The sequence below is a fragment of the Rhinopithecus roxellana genome, chromosome 6 (genome assembly GCF_007565055.1).
Source record: "Rhinopithecus roxellana isolate Shanxi Qingling chromosome 6, ASM756505v1, whole genome shotgun sequence".
NCBI classification, from domain to species: domain Eukaryota; kingdom Metazoa; phylum Chordata; class Mammalia; order Primates; family Cercopithecidae; genus Rhinopithecus; species Rhinopithecus roxellana.
The window spans coordinates 65520369-65539568 of NC_044554.1; the positions used below are offsets into that span (position 1 = coordinate 65520369).

At 39.5% G+C, this 19200-nt stretch overlaps 1 protein-coding gene across 1 annotated transcript in view; it reads right to left on the reverse strand.

The window, feature by feature from the left end:
* The window catches only part of SND1 (staphylococcal nuclease and tudor domain containing 1), a 447074-nt gene that overhangs the window by 380061 nt on the left and 47813 nt on the right, over positions 1-19200 (reverse strand). Inside the window, exons 5-9 of the mRNA XM_010378725.2 lie at positions 18329-18489; positions 17125-17216; positions 16323-16481; positions 14691-14797; positions 11988-12078 (exon numbers count right to left, since the gene is read on the reverse strand). Coding sequence (XP_010377027.1) covers positions 11988-12078; positions 14691-14797; positions 16323-16481; positions 17125-17216; positions 18329-18489 — 610 coding nt within the window. The remainder of the gene's footprint in view (positions 1-11987; positions 12079-14690; positions 14798-16322; positions 16482-17124; positions 17217-18328; positions 18490-19200) is intronic.

Below are 19200 nucleotides of genomic sequence, written 5' to 3' on the forward strand. Positions count from 1 at the left end.
GATTTCCCAAATCTTAATGCTGGACAGATCTACACCTTCTCTCAAACCAAAACGAATTCTTATTGTGAATTCCCAAAAACATAGGGAAATTCCTATAAGCAAGACACGAGAAATATCTAGAGGTTTTCTGCTCCCTAGTCATTCTTAGAGAGTAATAAAACCAAAGAAAGTATCATAGTCCTCACATCTTTACCCCCTGATTACAGAACATGAAGATCTAAGGATGTCCTGTAACACGTTACTGGGATTAGGCACCCCTTGTAATATGTCAGCAGCAGTGGCAGCTATGAATTCTTGGAGCTGTAAATTTTAGGCCCCAGCAGCAGACTCTCTCTGCTGCTCAGCATCTCCCTGATTAGAAACCTCCTCTTCAGGAACTGCGCACTCTGCCACTGCCAGCTAAGCAAGGTTTAGCTTGCTGGTGAAGGTAGGAAGGGTGAGTGAATGTGTGCGTGTCCGTGTGTGTGTATAAGTGGGGTTCATGGTTTTTTATTCCTCTGTAAATTGTATCATTACTGTCCAGAGAACAAGTAGCTCCTGAGCAGAGACATGGAATCGGCAATAAAATACTGGTTACAGCCACGCACTGTGCAGTAAGTGAGATGCAGAGTGGATTACTATCTGAAGCCAGCTCATCAGCACCATTACCGACCACATTTTAACAGTGATATTTCTTCTGGTGCTTTTCATCAGGATAATTGAAGTATGCCCACACTGCCCACTTTCTCTGCTAGCTATGGATCCCTAATCAAGCCAATCCCATGTATACTCACACCCCACACATCAAGAGATAACCTAAGGCACTGGAGCAGAAATCTACATGGAAAAAGTCACTATCTGGACTCAAATACATGCACCAAATCCAATTCCCTCCTCATTTCTTGAAGCCCAATTACAAGAGGAAAAAATGGTTTAATGACAACAAGGTGTAGGCTAAGGGCTGCCATGAGTCAAGAAAACTACAGAGTTCTGTCAGGGGAACATCCATGCCTATCTTCAGCCTCTGTCACACTCTCTCATCTGTGCAGCCTGTCCACAGTGCTTACTGGGTGCAATAGGCTGCTGTTGTTCAGATTCTGAAAACCCTGAAGCACACATAAAACAAACAAAAAAGCCTCCTTTTTGTTCAACAGCCTTCTGAGTTGTGGATATAACCACCAATAGTCCCAGTACTGCCAAAATTTCCAGTACCAGATAGAAACAAAGGATTCTCTGCCCAAAAGGGCCTTCTACAGGCATGACCAGAGACTGTGCTTTGATGAGGCCACTGAGAATGACAATACACACCTCTTCTCCTCTCTGAAATCATGACATCTGGCTGTTTTTCCCACTCCCTAAGGTTATATGCTATGTCTCTTCTCCCCAGTCCCCCAGAAGAATACAGTTGCCACCCTTGTCCTCAACAAAAACAAACCACAGCAATATCCTGATAGAGGCACCTCCAGGCACCTAAGCACAACCAAAGCAGATACTCTTAGGATGTAATTACATGGAAATCAGGCATCAGACAACTTTCAACAGAGGGACATCCTACACACTACCTGAGCAGTACTTCTCAAGATTGTCAAAATCATCAAAAACAAAAAAAAGTCTGAGAAACTGACATATCCAAAAGGAACCTAAGGAGATATGACAACTAAATGCAATGTGGTATCCTGGAACAGAAATAAAGTATAAATAAATGAATACCTGAATAAAACATAAACTTTAGTCAATAACAATGTATCTATATTGATATACTAACTATAACAAATATACAGTACTCCCATAAAATATTAATGATAGGGGAAACTGGGCTGAGGGTGGATGAGTAATGTAAGAACTCTGTACTACCTGCTTAATTTTTCTGTAAATCTAAAGAGTGACCTAAATGAAGTCTCTAATAATAATTTTTAAAGCCAGGTTAATATTCTTTCAATCTTTTCTAACTCAATCACTTTCTTTTTCTTAGCAGCACACTGGTTTACTAGTATAAGCTGCAAACCAAGTCTTGACCCCTTTTTGGTTCAGCAGAGCCCACCTTTCTGGTGAGACAATCTCCAGAACTTCCTTTTCAACTGAAAGTCAAATGGCAAAAGGCAAGGAAGTGGCAGGTATTTTTTGTTTCTCTCCATGTTACCACATGGGAATACACTGGAGAAATCCAGATAATGCCAAAAATATTCAGCTGCATCCTCGCTTAAAAACCATGTCAGAGAGCCACTTCCATTTAACATACTACTGACAGTCCTAGCCAAAGAAGTTCAGCAAGAAAAAGAAACAAAAGGCATCTAAATTGGAAGGGAAGAAATAAAATTATCACTGTTCCCAGATGATGTATACGTAAAAAACCCTAATAATTCCGCAAAAACTGTTAGAATAAATGAATTCGCAAAGTAGCAGGATATAAAGTCAACACACAGAATCAGCTGCATTTCTACAAACAATAAACAATCCAAAAAAGAAAACTAAGAAAATAGTTCCTTTTCCAGTATCATCAAAAAAGAACAAAACACTTAGGAATTAAGCAAGGAAGTGAAAAACTTGTACAAAGAAAACTACAAAACAGTGTTGAAAGAAATTAGAGACATAAATAAATGGAAACATGTCTCATGATCATGGACTGGAAGACAATACTGTCAAGATGTCAATACAACCCAAAAGTGATTTACAGATGTAATGCAACCCCTATTAAAATCCCAATGATTATTTTTATGGAAACAGAACAGCTCATCCTAAAATTCACATGAAATCTCAAGAGACCCTGAATAGCCAAAACAATCCGGAAAAAGGACAAAGCAGGAAAATTCACATTTCTTGATTTCAAAGCTTACTACAAAGCTACAGTAATCAATACCATATGGCACTGGCATAAAAATCAGACATACAGACCAATGAAACAGAATGAAATCCAGAAATAAACCCTTGCATATATAGACAAATGATTTTCGAGATGGGTGCAAAGACCAGTCAATGAGGAAATGATAGTCTTCAACAAATGGTCCTAAGAAAACTAGATATCCACATGCAAAAAAATGAAGTTGAACCCTTATGTAACACCAAAACTAAAAATGAACTCAAAATGGATTCATTACTTAAATATAAGAGCTATAAAACTACAAAACTCTTAGAAGAAAACACAGGGCAGAAACTTTGCAACACTGGATTTGGCAATGATTTCTCAAATATGACACCAAAGGAACAGGCAATGATAGTACAAGTTAGATTTCATGAAAATTTTGTGCAACAAAGTAAAAGGCAACCACACAATGGGAAAAAATATTTGCCAATCATATATCCAACAAAAGATTAACATCCAGGCCGGGCGCGGTGGCTCAAGCCTGTAATCCCAGCACTTTGGGAGGCCGAGATGGGCGGATCACGAGGTCAGGAGATCGAGACCACCCTGGCTAACCTGGTGAAACCCCGTCTCTACTAAAAAATACAAAAAACTAGCCGGGCGAGGTGGCAGGCGCCTGTAGTCCCAGCTACTCGGGAGGCTGAGGCAGGAGAATGGCGTAAACACGGGAGGCGGAGCTTGCAGTGAGCTGAGATCTGGCCACTGCACTCCAGCCTGGGCGACAGAGCGAGACTCTGTCTCAAAAAAAAAAAAAAAAAAAATTAACATCCAGAATATATAGAGAACTCCTAAAACTCAACCACAAAAAAACAAAAACCTCAATTATAAAACAGGCAAAGAGGCGTATAAGTGGGAGCTAAGCATTGGGTACACATGGACTAAAGACAGGACCAATAGACACTGGTGACTTCTAGAGCTCGCAGAGAGTAAGGGAAGGAGCCAGAGCTGAAAAAACTTCCTATTGGGAACTATGCTCACGACCTGGGTGACTGGATCCTATTCCAGACAATATACCCGCATAACAAACCTGCACATGTACACCCGAATCTAAAAGAAAAGTTGAAATTTCTTTTTTAAATGTGCAAAGGACTTGAATAGACATTTCTCCGAAGAAGATACACAAATGTACAGGAAAAGATGCTCAACATTACTAATCATTAAGGAAATACAAATCAAAACCACAATGAGACATCACCTCACACCCATTAGGGTGGCCACTATTAAAAAAAAAAAGAAAAAAAAAACCCAAAAACCAGAAAATAACAAATGTTGGTGAGGATGTACAGAAAGTAGAATCCTCATTCACCAATGTAAAATGGTACAGTATAGTAATTCCCTCAACAACTTAAAAATACAATTACCATATAATCCAGCAATTCCACTTTTGGGTACAAACTTGAAATAATTGAAAACAGGGTCTTAAAGAGATATTTGTATAACCATGTTGATAGCAGCATTGTTCATAATAGTTAAACTGTAGAAGCAACCCAAGTGTGTCCCCATGGACAGATGAACAGGTTGTAAGCAAAATGTATACACATACAATGGAATATTTTTCACCCTTAAAAAGGAAGAAAATTCTGACTCATCCTACAACATGGATGAACCCTGAGGACACTATGCTAAATGAAATAAGCTAGTCACAAAGACACAAAGACTGTCTGATTTCACTTATATAATTACTTAGAGTAGTCAAAATCACAGAAGCAAAAAGTAGAATTGTGGTTGCCAGGGCCAGAAAGAGGGGAAACAGAGGGATGTAGAATTATTGTTATTGAGTATAGTTTCAAAGGAAGAGTTGTAGAGATAGGTGGTGGTGATAGCTACATAACAATATGAATATAAATACCACTGAACTGTACACTTAGAAATGGTTAAGATATTACATATGTTATGAATTTTGTCATTATAAAAAAATTGAGGAAAAAAATTTTCAGAGACATGATAATGAACTCCATCTAGAGCTATGACCGGAAGCACAGCAAAAAACTACCAGGACAAAAGCAAATACATTCTAAAATCTACTGTACCCATGGATAGTTTATACCCTGATCTCCAAAATTGGACTTGGCCACCAATGCCAGTTAACCACTTAGCGCTCCTAGACAAAGCCCTAGCAGGTAAGCTCCTTGAAGGCAGGAACCACTTCTAGTTCTTTTACATCTTTTCAAAGCACCTAGTTCAGGGCTCTGTTTGCTTGATCTATATATAGGTACAGAGAACCAAGCAAGAAGCCTCTAACCAGGCAGGGTGGTAAGGAGATACCTCTTGAGGACATGCTTCCACTCCATCCCTCTCCCATCCCCCACAACAACGTTATTCAGGTCTGTGAAATCTGCAATGCCCAAGGATCCAGCAGCAGGAACAGGGAAGCCAAGCCACGTGCTCAGGGGACCATATGGCTACAAACAGCACAGATCAGCTAAAACGCCACAGGGAAGGCAGGGAGGGAACTGGCAGGCCACGACAGGCACAAAAGTCTTGGGCAAGCTCAGCTAATCGCTGTGAAGTGAACATGCTTCTCTGCTAACCTGAAGAGACAAGGAGAGCCCTTCCTTTGCATTCCATTCCTCAAGAAGTAAAACTGCTTAAGCAGACAAAGGGAACCAGTCTTTCAATAGGCTACATGTATCAGAGAATACTTCGTCGAGTTTCACATTTCTGAGACTTAAGCCTCTTGGCACTCTGACTTACAGCTTTGCCTCAGTTCCAGAAATCAACTGTAGAGCCCCAGAGGCACCCAGTTAGAGGCCATAGGTTACCCTGTGCAGGCTTTTCGGGCTTTTAGCGAGGCCCTGTACAATCAATTCCTAAAAAACAGCGTGACTGTTGAAGAGGGAATCACTATTTGTTAGAGCTTTACAATCACATGATCTTTACAAGCAGAATCATTCAGGGAAGACTTGCAGGACTTTCAGACTATGTGAGGGTCCCATGTACCTTAGAACCTTTTTAGGATTCCCTGAGGAAAACTGTTTGCCACTAACAGATATTTTAAATCACGTAAAATGATATATAACTGCTGTTGAGTTCCAGGTTATAAAAAGTAATACGTATATTTTTTTCATTTTTAACTTAATGTCGATATCCAGTGTTCTACAACAAAGGCTGGCAAACTATGGCCCAAGGGCCATCCAGCCCACTTCATATTGTTATAAAGTTTTCCTGGAATATTGCCACAACCATTTGTTTACACACTATCCATGTCTGTTTTCCTGCTACCATGGCAGAGTTCAGTAGTTGCAACAGAGACCATATGGCTACCAAGCCTAAAATATTTACAATGTGGTCCTTTAAGAAAAAGCTGGCCAATCTCTGTTTTACAACGTATTAGAAAATGAACACACTTAGTGGTATATACTGGTTAACATTTCTATAGACATACTTGGCAAATGTGAGCCAAATCATTTCTAAGGAAGTAACTGCCAATTAGTTGGAGATTTCTTCCACTTTCTAAATAATGAAAAAAATTCTCAACTACATGAATATAAACCTACTGGGGACTGGTTTAAAATATTATGGTGCAGCCTGCGATGAAATATTACACATCAATTAAAGAAGTAAGCTCTTTATTTTGGTTCCCTCTCTAAACACCTCTAGATAAAAGGGATCTGAGGCCGGGTGCGGTGGCTCACACCTGTAATCCCAGCACTTTGGGAGGCTGAGGCAGGCAGATCACAAGGTCAGGAGATTGAGACCACAGTGAAACCCCATCTCTACTAAAAACACAAAAAATTAGCCAGGCACGGCAGCAGGCACCTGTAGTCCCAGCTACTCGGGAGGCTGAGGCAGGAGAATGGCATGAACTTGGGAGGTGGAGCTTACAGTGAGCCGAGATCACACCACTGCACTCCAGCCTGGGTGACAGAGCGAGACTCTGTCTCAAAAAAAAAAGGGGGGGGGGGGTCTGTATAACCTATCTATACATAAGCCCAAAAGGAAAAAGATAATGAGAGAGAACACTGCAACAAAACTCTGGAAGCTGGAAAGCAGATGGATGAGTAGTAACTTACTCCACTGACTCACAAAAGCTAAATCCTGAGACAGTGGCGAGAAAACACAATAGCCAATCTGATTTATACTGCAGTCCCACTCTCCCTAATCTGCCAAGACTCAGAAACTGTCAAATCAAGCATCTCAATTGCAAACGAAAATGAGACCAAAAAAGATGAACAGTTTCAAATCTTTGTAAGAAGCAGATGGATTTCAAGATGTATACCCTGGCCAGGCATGGTGGCTCACACCTGTAATCCCTGCACTTTGGGAGGCCAAGGTGGGAGGATCGCTTGAGCCCAGGAGTTCAAGACAAGCCTGGGTAACATAGGGAGACCCCGTCTCTACAAAAAATTTAAAAATTAGTCAGGTGTGTTAGCGTGCACCTGTGTTAGCGTGAACCTCCCAGTTATTCGGGAGGCTGAAGCAGGAGGATCACTTAAGCCCATGAGGTTGAAGCTGCAGTGAACTGTGATGGCACCACTGCACTCCAGTCTGGGTGACGGAGCAAGACCCTGTCTCAAAAACAAACAAACAAATATGTATACCCTACATCCCACACTAGGGTCATTGCTTCTAAACTCAGTGTTTTAATATCTCATTATCAAATAAGACAGAAAACCAAGGCTCAGCAAATATCTGAGGAAAGCCTGTAATATGAAAAATAAGGGACCAAAATAACCCAAAGAGGGGAGAGGAGAGGCTTGAAGAACATAGCGAGTATGGAGGAAAAATGAAACTTAAAAAAAAAAAAAAAATCAATTTTGCAGAAAGTTAAGAGATGATTTTTATCTCTGAAGTATTAAACTTTATTTTTTATAATAGTAAAAGAAAAACATGCAGAGAACAAATAAAGCTCTTAAAAAATAAAACAGTATCATGTCAATAAAACTACTGAAAAATAACTATAAAGAAATCTAAAAAGAATAGAAGATGAGATAGAAAATAGGAGAAAAAAACTGGAAGACGAGCCCACAAAATCCAATAACCAAATAACAGGAGTTCTAGAAAAAAAGAGAACAAAGATTCTAGATGGAAACCAACAAAAGAGTTGAGAGAAAAAGTCTCAGAACAAAACAACTAAACATTGAGGCATAATATGCTCACATATAGATAAATAAAAGTGCATTGCTATGAAATGTTAGAACACTGGGATCAAAAAGAATTTGCTAAAACCTTTCAGAAAGAAAAAACACATATAAGGATGAGAAATCAGGAAGGTTTCAGATCCATTAAAAAAAAGAAATCAAAAAAATTTCTGATAACTACTGACAGTGGAGCAATACTGATAGATACAATTCTAATGGAAAATGACTTCTAAAATAATTCTATATCCAGCTAAACTATCAAGTGTATGTAGAGAATGGACACGAAACGTCTCAGAAAATTTACCTCCCAAGCATTCTTTGCCATGAAGTTAGAGAATGTGTGCCATTAAAACAAAGAAGCAAATTATAGAGGAAGCTGTGAGATCCAGCAATCCTAGCTCCAATCCAAGAGTAAGGCAAAGAAATCCCCCAGGACAATGGTGAAGAAATCCAAAAATGACAACTCTAAAACAGGCAAAAAGAGAAACCAGTCCAGATTGATGCAGGCTGCAAGGCTCCAAGATAGTGTTAGCAGACTGAATGAAGCTCCTCTTGGGAGGAGATTTAGACAGAGTTTGGAGGCTGAATTAATAATAAGTATATAAAAAATGTAAATTTTAAAAATTATTAACTCCAGGGAAAACAAAAAAATTGTGCAGAAAACTAAAAGTAGCCATAATATGCTATATAGCAAGTGGTGATTATCATTTAAAATAAATACTGAATATTAACTAAATTATGACATAATCATATTGGAAGAACTGGGTAAGAGCACTGTGCGCCCACATGAGTAGGCGTGCTTATGTGAAAAAACTAAGCCCTCCTCTTCCATGGTATGAAGGAAAGGAGTTGTACCTAAAACTGAAAAATTAAGAAATAGCCATGTAAATGTTTTATTCAGAGATGAATTAGCCAAGAGTTGAAAGTGACTGCCTCAAGGAAGAGTTAGGTAAGCCTATAAAAAAATGTTTAATTTTCTGTATTAAAAATAAAAACGTGCAAACTTAAAAATTACACACAAAAGAGTACAGATCAGTGCTATTCAAAGTGGCTGCCAGTCTGCAGTAAGATAAGGAACTTGTACTAGAACATTAATCAACTACATCACTAAGAACATTGCTGACTTTTTTTTTTTTTTTTTTTTGTAGTAAGCTTTTCTTGATGAAGGAAGCAATGCCTTGATTTACATTCTGGCCCAAGCTCCTTAAGTCACTTTATCAAGGCATTTTGAGTAGGACTGGTATAGATCAGAGATCATCAAACTATTAAGTAAAAAGCCAGATAACAAATATTTAAGGCTTTGCAGGCCACACAGTTTTATCACAACTACTCACCTCTGCCATTATGGCACAAGAACAGACACAGACAATACACAAGCAAACATATATAGCTACGTTCCAATTTATTTACGATACTGACATTGAATTTCACATAATTTTCACATGCCATGATATATTTTTTATTAACACAAAATCCTTTTTTTTTTAATGTAAAATCCACAGATCATGCAAAAACAAGTGCCCAGCCAAATTCAGCCCATGGGCCATAGTTTGCCAACCTTGAGACAGACACTATGATCAACTTTGTTTTAAAAAAAAAAAAATTAAAAAACAAGGCCAAGATAGTGTTTCATGTAGTATGGGTATTTATGCTTATCTTCTTTATGTTTTTTCCTGTTTTAAAAGCAAAACTAATGCCAAAGAATTTTAAAAAGTCAGTAAGTTTTAAAAACTCTTTACCTATTTCTCTCTACCCTCTAAGCAGACATATACCCAAATAGCCTCAATTTATGTTTCAATTTCTATAGAAGATTGGTTATTCCTCACAATCCTCAATCAGATGATTCCTAGGGACAATCTCCTCTACTTTGACACTGTAATGAATAAAACTTCATTGTCATGACAAAAGCCTCGCTCTCTTTTAAAGAAAAAACAGATTCTAGGATCCTAGATTTTTTTTTTTTTTCTTTTTTTTTTTTGAGACGGAGTCTCGCTCTGTCGTCCAGGCTGGAGTCCAGTGGCGCGATCTCGGCTCACTGCAAGCTCCGCCTCTTCGGTTCACACCATTCTCCTGCCTCAGTCTCCCGAGTAGCTGGGACTACAGGCGCCCGCCACCACATCTGGCTAATTTTTTTGCATTTTTAGTAGAGACGGGGTTTCACTGTGTTAGCCAGGATGGTCTCGATCTCCTGACCTCATGATCCGCCAGCCTCGGCCTCCCAAAATGCTAGGATTACAGGTGTGAGCCACCGCACGCAGCCAGATCCTAGATTTTTAAAAGTGGAAAAAATTCTCCTACAGGTAGGTCTCCCTTTTTTAATTATCAGTAAAGTCATATTTAAGATAAATGCAAAGCTCAATAATCGAAATCCTTTGAATTTTGTTCTTATGCAGTGCATTAGTTAACTCCCCAACCAGCCAAGGCCCAAAACTCTTCAAAATATTCTAGGTTTTTCTACAAACTCAGTTTTAATCGAGGAAAGGCTGGTAGGAACACAATAGGGTTTTAAGATCCTCACATGCCTCATCTACATCAGTAATGTCACAGACTCTCAAAGTGAAGATGGCAAAAAATTGAAGGCCTGTCTCCCTTTTTGGGTGAAAAATCATCCTTTCATTGTGTAGCTATGTTAACACAGAACACACTACGGGAAGCATAAGCACAACTGAGTGAGTTCCAAGTAGGCAGAGCAACCCATATCCAAGTGTCCACACAGGTACACGCCTCATGCAGTCTGCATCAAGACCTGGAGGATGCCAGGATATCCCACCAGGGGCAACTCCCACCCATGCCTACCAAAAGGAATGATTATGGCTAACCTCACAGCTGCCTGGACATCACCTACAAAAAGAGGGAAAGAGGCCACTAGACCACTCTGTGACCTATTACTTTGGGCATCGTAAAAAAGAGTGAAGAAATTTAGCCAATTCCTCAGAGGTTGCTAAAATTTTACCATTCTAAGACAGTCTCAGGATTTCTCAGGCTCACAGTGCCACCTAGTGGCTTTCCATACTAAACTCATGGTTAGTTGACAGGGAGACAGCACCTCTCAGTCCAAGAATTTGGCACTTAACCACTTTTAGCCCATAAAAACAAAACTTCTAGCATCTCTTGGCAAAAGTAAAAATAGGCTGGAAAACATTACAGCATTTTGGGAAGACACAGATAACAGATCTGCTACTCAAGTTACAAAACCATGCAAATAAGAAAAAACATTTTTACAGCACTGCTGATACCACCAAGGATAATAGCTCCAGTTTCCTTCAAAGCAGTCTATCCCAAAACACATCAATGGAGAACTCCCTGGGAAAAACAAAACAAAACAAAAAAACCAAGAGCTCCAAAACAGAAAGAAGAGAAACAGGGTTAACTCCTGATAAACCCATCATAAGCTGAAAATACTGTAAGTTGAAAATGCATTTAACTCTCTTCAGGCAGGGAGGCAGGGAGGCAGGAAGGAAGTGCACTTAATACAACCTACCAAACATCATAGCTTGGCCTAACCTACCTTAAACATACTTGGAACATTTACATAAGTTTACAATTGGGCAAAATAATCTAACACAAAGTCTATTTTATAATCAAGTGTTAAATATCTCATTTGATTAATTTACTGAATACTAGACCAAAAGTGATAAACAGAATGGCTGTATGGATACTCCAAATGTGGGTCCTACTGAATATCTATTGCTTTCACACCACTGTAAAGTCAAAATATCTTAAGTCAACCCAGCATAAGTCAGGGACCATCTGTACTTGGACATAGGAAATCTTAAGACAATGCTATTTGCTAAGCAGATAAAAAAGAAGTCCTAAAATATGAGAGATATTTCAAGCTAGTTTGAAGTTAGCTAATTTACAAAGAAATTTAAATAGTCTAATGGTTTCTAAGCCCCCTACAATAAAACACACACACACACACACACACACACACACACACACACACACCCCTAGTGGTTTGCCTCGAAATTTTCAAGAACTTCAGCATTTCTAATTGTTCAAATCCTTGTATTATTACTCGCCTGGCAGTGTCCACTATGCATATCAAGATGCTGAGAATGACTCACCTTGGCAACAAACTGCTTGTCCTTTTGGTCCAAATTAGCAGTGGGAGCCACATAGTCTCTCCATATTCTCAGCCTGCGCTCTTTGGCAAACCTGGCAACAAAGCAAGGATGCAAGATCATTCAGATAGACTAAGTCAGCAAATGGAATCCACCACTACCATGGGAGCACAGTTGGTGCAACATCCTACTCTATCCTATAGACATATCCAGAAGAAAGACCTGTAAATGAGGTAAATGAAAACACGCAAGATACACATATATACTGTAAACCCACAGCTCGGAGACTATGGTCCAGGACTATGGTCCAGGCATACAATTTTTTGAGCCTAGATAGTTCGAGTCCACCTTCATTATTAACACTGGTTTATCCAATATCTCCTGGGTGGCTACTACAAAAATTAGGCTGACAAACAGAGAGTAACTGCTCTCTTAAATGGGAAGAACCCACATATCTAAACAAACATACTTCTTAAAAAGCACAGACATGCTCAATTTCTATCTGAATTATAAAAAGGTTACCAGCTACCAAATCCTATATGTAAGAACAAAACTGTCACGACAGTGCATCTATAGAATAATTAGAAAATGAACAAAATCCTTATAAAGTTCATTGACAAGAGTTTTAAAAAAAAAAAAATAAAAAAACCTATGTAGCCAGAAATTTATCTTGAAGTATTCTGCCCAGTAGATATTTTCTGAGCCAGACTATGAATGGAATATGTGCAAAGATCAAAAAAAAAAAAAAAAAAAATCAATGAACAGCTGTCTTAAACCACTTACAAATAAGTGAATACATGTGCAGTGAAATACATGGATACATGTTTCTGAAAACAGTATTGCAATCTTTTGTTTTAGAGAAGCAGTAAAATGAGAAAAACAAAAAGTAGGATATAGTAGTTGTAAAATGCATGAAGCAATTAAATATAGAAGATGCAATTTTACCTACAATTCAAGTAGCTCAAGTATAGCATGCAGAACAGCAGACAAGTAATCACATATTATCGAAATATGATTTGCATTCTCTGGTCTAAGCCTGTTTTTTAATGATGAGCACTCCGCCCAAAAATCCATAAAATCTACTGATGTCATATAACATGTAGATATTATTTTCAATGCATTCACTTTCTTCAAAGAAAGGCAAGATACTGGGCCAGGCGCAGTGGCTCACGCCTGTAATCCCAGCACTTTGGGAGGCCAAGGCGGCGGATCATGAGGTCAGGAGATCGAGACCATCCTGACCAACATGGTGAAACCCAGTCTCTACTAAAATACAAAAAAAAAAAAAATTAGCCGGGTGTGGTGGTGTGCTCCTGTAGTCACAGCTACTGGGGAGACTGAGGCAGGAGAATTGCTTGAACCAGGGAGGTGGAGGTTGCAGTGAGTGGAGATCGCGCCACTGCACTCCAGCCTGGCGACAGAGCAAGACTCCGTCTCAGCAACAAAAAGGGCAAGAAATTAAAGAATGCAAAAAAAAAAAATAAATCAAATTAATTTAGAATACTAATGAACATAACAGGATTCTCTGAACCAAACAAAAGAAATTGAGCATTGTAGAATAATCAGAAGTATTTGGAACACTGTACTTGATACGGTTATTTTAACTTTCTAAACTGTAGAACAACATTAAAAAAATTCTAAGCAATCACTGTTTTTTTCCATCAGACAATACACATGTCAGATGTGCCATATCAAATGGCCTAGATTAATATCTACTTTTATAAAAACTTGCAAATACTTCCGCTTATAGATACTGAAGGATGAAAAAGACCTGAGAAATGGAACAAATATTACAGTTATTCATTCATGTCGTTGCACATTTCTTAGCTGTATATCTCAGTCACAAAAAAGTAGTTATCAAGACCATTATAACTTCAAGATTTCGAAACAAGTCATACAGCAAGCAAGCCTTGAGAGTGGACTATTGTCATCAGCTGTGTGTTGTCTTTGCTTAAATGTATCATAGAAGGTAGTGATTCAGACTTTCCTGAGCATCATTTCCATTCATCTACTGTTGCTACCTGCTTTATTTTCTTCCATCTACCCCATCAAATGGAGAAAGTTCACCTACATCTATATCTTGACCTTGACAGTTGAAATGGCAACTAATATTTGGAATTTCTACATGCAGTTTTTTAGAAACAAGTTATTCCTATATTTGCTTTAATGATAGGCAACAAGTCAAAAACAGACCAATAACATCTCAGGATTATATTAGCATTTATAACTGAAACATACTTTTAAATAAGTTAGGGCATAGGCCTCACAAGAATATTGAATGGTCCTGGTTTAAAACCCACAGGCTCTGTCTTCCCATCATACCCCTGCTCCTGTCTATCTGTTTGGGAGCAGCTGATAAGCAACTTCATCTTTCTCAAATAAGCTTCACGTTTATTACATTTCAAATGTGTAACACCCAGAACCTAAGCAAGGGGCTTGGGAAAAAATGACCTGAAAACATTTAAAAAGCAAATCAAGTGAAGAAAAATGTCTAACTGAAGACTCTAAGTCCTTACCATCCAGCATTCAATTAGACTGAACCTGAAGACCAATATTTAAGTTACTCCTCTATAAGGAACTGCCCTACTCCTTTACTGAAGTAAAATGAACACTGACACACAGGTGTGTGAGAAAAATCACCAGATTTCTTTCCCTAAAGATCCTTAACAAGATCCATAGCTGGAAGGCCTCTAGGACAGACCTTACCTTTCTGCCGCCCTCAGCTTTTCTGCGCCCCGGGTGTAAACTGCAATCGACCAATCCACACAGCGTGCGAAACCTTCCTTCAGGAGGAGCTCTGTGATGTTGCCGTTCTGAAAAACAAGATACAGGAGAGGCAGGCACAGATTAGACTCTGTTGCAAAAGAATCCATTTCTCTAGACTTCTGACACAATTAACATAGTCACAATCTAGTCTGCAGTTTGTTTGTTTGTTTGTTTGTTTACAGTAGGGTAGCTTCTCTCACTAGGAAACCACTCCTAAGATGGGAGAGATGCCACTCTGAGACTCCTTTCAACAGCCTTGGCTTCGTATCCCCACAACGTCCACCATAATAACTCACTTAATAGGAGTAGGATAAATGCTAGTGGCATTGAAGGGAATTGACATTTCAATAGCTCTTCTTGTGGGCAGAGGAGGATGTTAATCTTTAAGAGAGATTACACCTTATTCTTCCTTCCCTTAAGATCAGCACTTCCTCCCCCTTTCATAAGAGCTGAAGAACAGGCTGAGCGGGGAATAACGGAAGCTACACTGTGCCCAGTGAATTAAAATTCACACTCTACCGTGACACAGAGCCATCTGGCAGGGCACAGCCAGACAGCACTCCAGAAGAAACAGACATGACCTTGGCACACCCCAAACCAAGCCTCTCAACCTTCCACAAATGCCATCATGGAAGAATTATCTAGCCAAAGAATAAGTAGCTTAACTCTGTATTGGACACAGGTTATAATAATGAAAATCCATTCAAATTTAGGTGTTAAAAAGAAGGTCATCTTATGTCTAAGAATAACCCAACTATCAAAGTGCACAATAGGGCAAAACATCCAATAATGGCAACTATAAGAACATAACCTATTCCCTGCTAAAAGCAGAGTTAGGAGGTACCTGGATAAAGCCTGGAATACAAAAAATAATTTTTCCATACCTCAGTTTCCTCATCATTGATCTACCAATACTTCAGCTAGCTAACTTCTAGACCTCATCAACCCTATTCTACAAATTTCAGTTCTACTTCTAAGGAATGTAGCAACCCCTAGGACCAAACAGTTAGATAAATATGTGATCAAGTTCCTCTTCCTCTTATGAACCCACTAACCCTTGAGATTAATTTCCTAAAGGTGAGAAAATTGTCCAATTCTGTAAGACAAATGATAACTCCCTAGAAAATGCCTCAAAAATCACCAGATATTAATAATAATCCTGCCTTTTTTTTTTTTGGAGACAAGTCTCGCTCTGTCACCCAGGCTGGAGTACAGTGGCATGATCTTGGCTCACTGCAACCTCCACCTCCCAAGTTCAAGCGATTCTCCTGCCTCAGCCTCCTGGATAGCTGGAACTACAGGCACATGCCACCACGCCAGGCTAATTTTTATATTTTTAGTAGAAACAGGGTTTCACATGTTGGCCAGATGGTCTCGATCTCCTGACCTCATGATCCATCCACCTTGGCCTCCCAAAGTGCTGGGATTACAGGCGTGAGCCACCGCACCCAGTCAACATTTTAATGGATGTTAAATACAGAGAAAAAGAAGAGATAGAGAAGCAAACTCCTGTTTTTCAAACCCCAAATGATCCCTAGCCCATCACCACCCAGTCTGCACAGACACACTCACTGGATGAAGGATGGTACCCAGAATGTTCTGGTTGTGGCAGCTCTCCAGAATGATCTGAACATCTCTCTGAAGCAATCGCGACTCGGTGAAAAATTTGGCTTCTGCAGCAAAAGGCTCTGGAGTTTCACTGCCATCTGCTTCCCGTCGAAAAGTTGGGCACTAAAGCAAAGGCAAGGTAAGTGAGTAATGCAGCCTAAATGTGAGTGCTAGGCACTCTCACCCCACATTAAGCCTTCCAAAAAACACACATGCCATGAAGCTAAACTCAGGAAGGTCTTAAATCAGCCCTTCTAATTTAAAACACACTGGTAAAAATGGACTGGAAATATCATCATCTCAGACTTCTTGGCAAAGATAGATAATAAAACTCACATTATCGTGAGGACAATAATTTTAATTACAGTAAAAAGTGGCCCCTTACCAAGAAAAGACTTGCCAGTGCTTAGCTTTTAATCTCAGATTTTTTAAAAACCAAAATGAATATTTTACATCAACGCTTAATGCAAGTCATATTCAGCAAACTTCATAGCCTCTCATTGATCCATTTCTCTAGGTTTACATACTCAACAACCCTAAGCACAGTCCATTCCAGACCCAGAATACTTTAAAAAATAAATAAATAAAGTTATTTGATCCAATTAGAACTGTCACACTACAAACTTTAAACTAAAACAAGTATAAAGTCAATGTTAATGGCCCACATTAGGAAGAAACAGCAGATCCAAAGTCCCCAAGTAGAAGAATCCATCACTGAACATCCACAAACTCTATACCCACCACGTAGCCAAGAGTATGGTCTGACCTTGATGCCTGACAGCATGACTGTAACCAGGTAGTAATCTGGGAGGAGCAGGGCCCTGACCACACTGCCATCCCGCACATGCTCGATGATAGCTGCATGACAGAATAAACAGCTTAAGTCCTTAGCAAACGTCCTAACAAGGATAACCACTGCCCAATCAAACTGCATTTAACACAGTTTCCTCTCCCCAAAATCCCTGAGAAAGCCTCCCTCTGAAAAGTAAGGATGCACTGGCAGATCATGAGGGTTTACACAGCAGACTCTTGCACAAAGGATTCCTGAGGAATGCAGATTAGGCCTGCTTCTCTGTCTTCTGAACCTTCTGGAACCTCGTGGCTCACACTGAAGGTTTGTTATCCATAAGCTAGGATGGTCACCTGAGTACTAGGTGCCCAACAAAAAACAATTAGTAACTTAAGATTGGTAAAAATCTTATTTTACTGAGTCTGCAATTAGCAAGGTCTCAAAACCGGGCCAAAAACTATATAGCACATAAATACACATAACAGTCAGCCCTCTGTATCCATCGGTTCCACATCCATGGATTCAACCAACCACAGGTCAAAAATACTCAGAAGAAAGAAAAAATTCCACAGAGTTCCAAAAAGCAAAACATGAATTTGCCACACACCATTATGTTGAGTCCACACAAATGAAGTGGTGTGTAGGCACTGTAATAGTTATTGTAAGTAACCTAGCGATGATTTAAAGTATACGGAAGGATGTGAGTGGGTTATAGGCAAATACTGCACCATTTTATATAAAAGACTTGAGCATCTTTGATTCTGGTATTCCCGGGAGGAAGAGCAGGGCAGGGTCCTGGAATCAATCCCCAACGAAGGGTAACTGGATCTGTTTAGATGTATACAGAAAACATGTTGCTACCTCTAAGTTTCAGGGTTGCTATTTAAGCAGCCTTCTTTTTGAGACTAGACCATAATCAATGTGCAAAACACCAGCAATTTACTACCCTGCATGCAACAGCACAGGACTAGCCTCTGCAGAAGTATCCGATGTGACCCACATGAACTGAATCCAAATTCCGTTCTGAAATACTAAGGTGCTGTTTTAACCTTAAGGATTTCCCAAGGATACTAAATAAGTATAAGAAAGGCTTACTAGATTTTACAAACCTCAAGCAGCAAAGAGTGCAAACAGAAAGAAATCACCCTGAGTTGTATCTGTCTGTTCCCGCCAGCCTCACCATTAACAGGCTTCTGGTGGTGTGAGTCCACAAAGTGCCTTGGGTTTTCAATGGTATACTTGAGGTCCCGAATAGTATGTGAACCATTCCCCTCACTCCACATCCCTTTCTTGGCTGCCTTTGCTTGTTCTTCACATTCTGAAAGCCGGTTCTGCTCAGGACTGGGACATAAAATATAAACAAGAGTGGTTAGTGAGTTCACAAACAGAAATATGAGGTTCTCTGACACACATTTTCTTTAACATCTTCACCCCTTGAAGACACCAAAGGTCTGTTTCAGATCCATGGCTTAAGATATAACCAGAAAATCACCATGATTGCAATTTCTAGATTCCAGACTTGTCCCTTCAAACAAAAGGTTAAATAGTAAGAGCACTTAATGAGACGATCTAAAGAACACACTCTCAGTACTGCCACCATCACCAATGAGAAGAGAACAAGTTAGTGGCTCAGAGCTTCATTTAACCATCCCAGATTCAGGAACCGGAATCCCAGGCACAGCTCAGTAGTGCAGAGAAGCCGACTAAGAATCACTCTTTCTCTCTCTCAGTTTACAGAACAAGGCTGAGGAATGTGGAATGAACACTGCTATCACAGATAATGTTACCCCCAAACTACTTACACATTCAATAAGGCAAGCTAGACAAAAGCAGCTTGAAAATGGAAGCCTCCTCCTTCATCAGGCAAGAAACCAAACTATGTACTAGAGCAGCCAAAATATCAGTAGACAAACCAAATCAAGTTTTTTAAAAAAGGCTAGAAATGGCTCCTCTTTCTCTGTTATATCTGAGCTAAAGGAAGCATGGAATTGCATGGCTTTTGCATAATCTCAGACACCCAGTGCTGTATGCATAAACTGAATCTCTTCTCAT